The 6,994-nt window shown below is 55.0% G+C and overlaps 1 protein-coding gene across 1 annotated transcript; it reads left to right on the top strand.

Annotated features, from left to right (window-relative positions):
* Positions 1–1,829: 1,829 nt before the first annotated feature.
* Positions 1,830–5,240, top strand: RBP5 (retinol binding protein 5). The gene is given in 4 exon segments (XM_060113903.1): positions 1,830–1,902; positions 2,191–2,369; positions 4,629–4,730; positions 5,187–5,240. Coding segments are annotated over 4 exon segments (408 nt in total).
* The last annotated feature ends 1,754 nt before the right edge of the window (positions 5,241–6,994 follow it).

Genomic DNA, 6,994 nt, shown 5'->3' with positions numbered 1-6,994 from the left:
GAAAGGAGCCTGCCGCCCACCCTAGTCCATAGAGCAGACCTGAGCAGCCCCCCAACCTGGGTGGCTGAGGTGGGGGACTGGCAGTGGCTTCTTCTCCTTCGCTCTGGAGCCCCGCGTCCTGGCTCTCTCTCTCATGCCCACCCCATCCCCGCTACTGCAGGATGACGTCAGCACGGCCAGGCGAGGATTGATGGGGCCGCTGGCCAATCGGGTGACGGGGGGCGGCCAGGTGCTGCAGGGCGGGGGGAGGGAACCAATGGGACCGGAGAGCAGGGGTGGGAGAAGGTGTTAGGGCTTTTTCCCCTGACTGCAATCTGGGGGCACAAGTGAAGTGCGGGGGCTGGGGAGGAAGCTGGAAAGCCGTAGAGGGGGTGGGAAAAAAGAGGGCCATGGGGAGAATGAAGAAGCGAGATGCCCGGGGGTGGGGAGAGGAGACGTCAACGGAGACCTGAGGGAGGCGAGGAGGGACAGCATCCACGTCACCCCACCACCACCATCACCAACTCTGCATTAACCTCTTTTCACAGCCCATTCCATCAGCAAGTCCCTGCTGGGTGCCTCCTGGGAACCGCGCAGTCAAACCCACAACCTGACCCCGACCTATGCTAGCATTTCATTTCCCAGCCCCAGGTCTCTGAGGAAGCCACGGGGTGGGCAGCCGGGCCGTGGACCCGGCTCTGGGACCGGAGGAAGAGCGAGATATTTGCGCTCACCCTCCCTCACCCCCTCGCCCCAAATTTCCCACCTTAAACCCTGATGAACCAGCCCAGTTGGTTCTGAAGCCAGGGAGGCTGGTGGGCTCGAGAGGCAAAGAAGAGTGCGCGTCGTCGGGGGAGGTGGGGGGAGTGCGGGGCGGGGCACACAGTAATTGAGGCGCACCGCCCCCCGCAATGGGAGTACATCTGGCCAGCGTGGGCTGGCCAACGGCTGCGGACGCGGGTGGCTGACGGTACCATCAGTGACTCCAAAAGGAGAGGGGAACCTCTGGGTCCCAAGCCAAAGCGCGTAGAATTCTCCCGAACAGCCAAGCGACCCCTCCCTCACCTTCTGCTCCAGCCAGACTTTGTCAGGCTGCTGGCGGCCCCCTCTGCAGTTTCTCTGCTCCCCTCTTAATGGTCCTATAAGACAGAGTCTGGAAAGCCGGTGTCGGGGGCCCCAGCTCAGCGAAGCTGTCTGAGGGAGCTGTAAGGACCAGAGCTGGAGGATTTTCTTCACTGGGGCTCCCGGCCAGCTGGCTGTCCCCACTTCTTTCCCCACCTCCTCCCCCTCATACCTTTCGGGATCCCCGACTCAGCCCCAAGATCTCAGGATATTGTTAGAACTCACCCTTGGGTGAGTCTGAAAGGGCGCCCCCCTCCACCCAGCAAGACCAGCTCCCTCCCAGGAGAGGCTGCCCCTGGAGTCTCAGGATGGTTCCCAAACCTGCCAGAAATGGGCTGGAGGCCAAAACTGACCTTCGGGAAGGCTCAAGTGTTGCCTGACTGACAACCCCAGATCCTGGTCCAGGTTCCCTCCTCAGGAAAAGCCGAGGTCAGGCAAAAACTTGCCAAGTCCCTGCCCCTCTCTGGAGCTGCAGACACCAGCCTCACACTCATCACGGCGGGTGGCGGGGGGGAGGGAAGGAGGAAGTGTGGCAGGAGCTCTTACTGCAACAGGGCCTCCGCTCTATAAAAACCCTGGTAGCACAGACCTTACACAAGCTGCCTCTGTGTGTGCAGAGGCTGGCCAGGAGTCTCCCAGCCCCACCTGTCAGATGACACCCCCTCCGTCCTTGCCCTGTCCCCTCTATTCTCCTGAAATCTTGACCTCCACCTTGGCCAGCCTGGACCATGCCTCCCAACCTCACCGGCTACTACTGCTTTGTCTCGCAGAAGAACTTGGAGAACTACCTGCAAGCTCTAAGTAATGGCCTCACCCCCCTCCTGAGCCCTTTCACTCCCGTTCTCCCTTCTCCCTTCCTGCCTCCAGTCCCATTGAGGAGGGGGGATGCGAGGGTCCAACACTGTGGAAAGGCTGGGGGTCAGGGGGCTGGGCTCCTTGTCTAGCCAAGGGCATTGCTAGGAAAGAGTAAATCCACAGTCCCAGACTCAGCCCAGGGGATGCTCCCAGCTCCAGGCTGCTGCTGCGAGTGGAGGAGGCCCTGGCCAGCTGGCTAAGAGGACCCTTGTCCTAAGAGGACAGGCCCCGTAGACATCAATGTGGCTCTGCGGAAGATCACGCTGCTGCTCAAGCCAGACAAGGAGACTGACCATCGGGGCAACCATGTGACAGTGAAGACCCTCAGCACCCTCCGAAACTAAGTTCTGGAATTCGAGGTGGGAGTGGAGTTTGAGGAGGACTTGAGGATCACGGAGGGACGGAAGTTCCAGGTACCTTTTCTCAGGCTGGCGGGGAGGGGGTGTGGATGGGCAGGGGGCACTTCACAGAGTGGGGCAAAATACAGTGACCTTTCCCATCCAGAGCCGGGAAGTGATGACCACAGCAGGCTATGGAGTCCCTAGGATAACAGGCTCCTGATGTCACCCACCCAGCCCCCACTCCCTCCAACTTCTCCCCTGCCCCCTCTTAGCACCAGCCAAAGGGGCAAAAGGCGCAGGTCACCCCCAGGCCAATGAGCAAACATGTGCTCACCCTCTAGCCTGTGACCCTGTGGACACCACAGTCTCTTTTCCCTCAGCCTCTTTAACTCCACTCTCGTGCAGTCCTTTCTGCTTCTTACATGTTCCTTTTGGCCTCCTTTGCAGACCGTAGTTCCCCTATTAATCCCTTAAACTGGGATTTGCCCCCCAGTATTTTGTTCTTGACCTTCTCTCTCTTGTCTGTATACTATCCATGGGCTAAATCATCTACACCCATGTGTTCAGTGACCATCTATAAACTGCCTTGGACACAGATTCTCCGGCCAGAGGCACCACCTGAGCTCCAGGGCGAAGTTTCAACTGCCTGCAAAATGTTTCCATCTGCATGCCCCAAGGTCAAACCCGAAGTCATGATCTTCCTACACAAACCTATTCCTGCTTTTATATTTACTGTCTCCCTCAATGTCAACAACCAGCAGGACCAAGTCATTACCTTGTGTTGGTCCTGCTGGTTGCGTCACGGTCATTACCTTGGGTTCCCTTACCTCCATGCTTCCAACACGTGCGCGCGTGTGCACACACACGCATGCACACGTGCACCACATGTAATGGGTCAAGAAGCCTGTATAACTCTTCTGTGCTGTCCAGTATGGTAGCGACTAGCCATATACAGATATTGAACATTTGAAATGTAACCGGTCCAAATTGAGATGTGCTATCAGTGTGAAATGCATGCTGAATTTTAAAGACAATACCAAAAAAGAGTATAAAACATCTCAGAAATTTTATATTGATTACATGCTGAAATTATAATATTTTGGATACTTTAGGTTGAATAAAATATATTATTAAAATTAATTTCACCGGTTTCTTTTTGCTTTTCTAATGTGGTTACTAGAAATTTTTAAAATTATATATGTGGCTTGCATTTAAGACCTACTGCATTTCTATTGAGCATCACTTGTTTACATGGCTCTTATCTGTTCCTTCCTAACCTTTCTCTTTGTCTCCACCTTATTTCAGGCCCTCATTTCTCCTGGTGCCCAGTCTTGACCCTCCTCTAATCCCTCTGCCTACTGTAGCCACGAGGATCTATCGAAAATGTAAAAGTGACCACGACACTCCCTGACTTAAACCCTTTCAGTGACATTTTGTTACGTTCCAGGTAAGGTCCATATGCTCCACATTGCATCCAAGGGCCTCCACACAAACATACTGGGTTAGAGCCCCTCACAACTACCTACTCTTCTTTCTTACCTCTATACTGTTTCTATCCTTGCTAGAAAGTTCCCATCATCTCCAATCTAATTCACTGCCTTGAAGACGCACTCCCTCCCCACTCCCACCGTCAACAGTCTTGCCTGGTATCACAGATACCTACCAACTGTTCCTCTATCTGATCAAGATTCTGAGCTCCCTGGGAATTCCCTGGTGGTCCAGTGGTTAGGACTCTGCACTTTCACTGCCAGGGCCCTGGGTTCGATCCCTGGTTGGGGAACTAAGATCCCATAAGCCGCATGGCACGGCCCCCCAAAAAATCCATAAGATTCTGAGCTCCTTGTTTAGGGGGGCCTGTCCTATTGGGGGGGCCTAACAATGGTGATTGGAAGGCCCAGGCCCACCCAGCTGTGATTTGGGGGGTTGATCCTTCATTCTCAGGGACACTGCAGCTGCCCTTGAGACTGAGAAAAAGGAGAAAAGAGATTCCCTGGTTGGAGATTCCCAATCTCCCTTCTTTCCCAAAATCTCCTCCGGGTCAACCAGAAGTGGCAGAGGACAAATTCTCCGTTCTTCATCCCCTAACCCCCAATTTCACCACCACCCCTCCACGATCCTGCTTCATCCCTGCCCTGCCCAAATGGTCACTGTCACAAACAGTGGCCTTTAGGAGTGGGGGATGGGAGTCCTGCTGAATCACTCAGAAGGAAGGGACTGTAGCAAGACAGTGTCTGCTGGATGCAAAGCAGGCAGCCCAGCCAGAGTGAGATGGATGCATTTGGGGTGTCCTGCCCCCCCCAAGTCTTCCTTTATTCCCGCTTTCCCCCATAGACCATTGTCACCTGGGAAGAGGAGCAGCTGGTATGTGTAGAGAAAGGGGAGGTCCCTGACTGGGGCTGGAGACACTGGCTGGAGGGACAGACGTTGTATCTGGTGAGCAGGGTGAGGGCTGGGAGAGGAGACGCAAGTGAGTGTATCTGAGAGGGGGGCCTCCAGCTAGGATGCATTCCCTTACCCAAATCAAGTCAGTCTGCTACTCCAGCCTCGCCTCCCTTCAAGGAAGGCAACTAAGGAGGGGACACAGAAGCCCTGGAAAGAGTGGAGAGAGGAAGAAGTGGAGTGGGCAAGGTGGGCCCTGGTTGTAAGTCAGACGCATGTCCGTAAATCATGACCGGAGACATGGAGACTTAGCCACTTCAGTTCCCTGACCCAGCTACCTTCCTTCCTCTGGGGTGGAAAGCTGAGGGTTTGCAACACGATACAATTCCCCATACATCAAGTGCTCTAGCTGATGTGTCCTGAAGGATTCAATGGAGGTCAAGGGCCTTGAGAAATGGGCTCTGCTGGCAAGAACCTTCTCTGTTCTCATCATTCCTACTCTATCCCCAGGAAATGACTGCAAGGGATGCAGGGCACGAGCAGGTCTTCAGGAAGGTCAAGTAGCCGGAGAGGAGCTGAGAGCCCCCCCCGGACCACGGCAGTCCCCAGTCTCCTCTTGTCTGTGCCCCCTTCAAGCCCAGATGGTCCCAGGTCAGCAGTCCCTTTCTCAGGCCACTTACCCTCCCTCTGCTTCCCCCCTCCCTCCACCCCATGTTAATCTATAACTTGCAGCCCCCAGGCCAAAGCCCTTTCTTTCTCACACTCCACTGCACAATAGCGACCTCATATCCAGCTCAAGATCTGGCCTCCTGGATGAGAGAAACAGGCAAAGGGGAAAGGAGCCCAGAGGATAACGGATCCCCACTCTCTTTCATTCATCTGGCCTCCTATTTTCTATCTAAGAACTCAGCTTTGAGCATTTGAGCATTAGTGGAAACGATACTGGTGGACCTTTTGGAAAAGTGTGACTGGATTCAAGAATTTAAACAGCAGCTACTGGGAGAGGGTTTTTGTCCATTTCCTTGTCCTTCTTCTTGAGAAACCTCATGGGCTCAACAGAACCAGGCCCAAGGCATGGCCCCAGCCACACAGAGTTCAACAGACCACGTTGACCAACATCTAATGAGCCCTGGCCATTGTACGCTTGCATCCTACCTGTTGGGGAAGAGGGATGGGTCAGGGCGAGACCTCTGTCCAGTGCTGGGGGAGGCTGGAAGCTTCCAAATAGTGACCTGGCCTCCATGTCTGCTTTGGGAAGGACAGGCGGTAAGAGCGCCAGAAAAGACTGAAAAGGGAAGCAGATGAAGGATACAAGGCCAAGGGCTAGAAAGATGAGGGACATGAGGGCATGAAGGTGACAGTAGGTGTGAAGGCAACAGGCCTCTAGGACCCTCTGCCTGCAGTCCAGCAAGGCTGGGGCCAGAAGGTAAGGGGGACAAATGAAGACAGCACAGCCCCTCCCTTAGGGTCCCAGAATCGCTGCCCTGGACAACAGCCCAGATGGGTAGGGCCTGTTCAGATTCAGGGCCAGCTCCAGCCTCTGGTCACCTCCCTACCTCCAGGGGCCTTGGCTCTTTCAGAATAAAAGTCCTTCCTGTAGGGCAAGAGCAGAGAGAAGAGGGCTCAAGGTGGGGTGGGGACAGAGCCTGGCTGGGGGAGAGGAGGGGAATGCTGGGAAATCCCTGGCCTGTGCTCACTGGATGAACACCCCTGCTGCCCCTTCCTGCAGTGGCCAGGCCCCTGCACATCCGAGATGGTCTCTGGGGCTCCGGCCAAGAACCAGGATTGCAGCACTCATCCCACCACGAGCCTGGAATGAATCTGGAAAAGAATTTGGACAAGAATGCAGAGTGGGGCTTCCCTAGTGGCGCAGTGGTTAAGCATCCGCCTGCCAATGCAGGGGACACGGGTTCGAGCCCCGGTCTGGGAAGATCCCACATGCCGCAGAGCAACTAAGCCTGTGCGCCACAACTACTGAGACTGCGCTCTAGAGCCCGAGAGCCACAACTACTGAGCTCGTGAGCCACAACTACTGAAGCTCACGCACCTAGAGCCCGTGCTCTGCAACAAGAGAAGCCACCGCAATGAAAAGCCTGCGCACCGCAACTAGAGAAAGCCCGCTTGCAGCAACGAAGACCGAACACAGCCAAAAATAAATAAATATTTTTTTTAAAAGAAAAAGAAAGAATCCAGAGTGGACCTGAGCAACTTCATCCCTGTCCAACCTCTCCACAGGGTCCCCAGCAGAGTGGGGAAGGCAGAGCAGCAGAAGCTCAGAGGAAGTGGGGGAATCCTACCTTTTCCATTCCCAGGTGCAG

Source organism: Mesoplodon densirostris, chromosome 11 (assembly GCF_025265405.1).
Source record: "Mesoplodon densirostris isolate mMesDen1 chromosome 11, mMesDen1 primary haplotype, whole genome shotgun sequence".
Lineage (NCBI taxonomy): Eukaryota > Metazoa > Chordata > Mammalia > Artiodactyla > Ziphiidae > Mesoplodon > Mesoplodon densirostris.
Note: the sequence above shows the minus strand (reverse complement) of the source record. Positions and strands in the feature narration are given on the sequence as shown.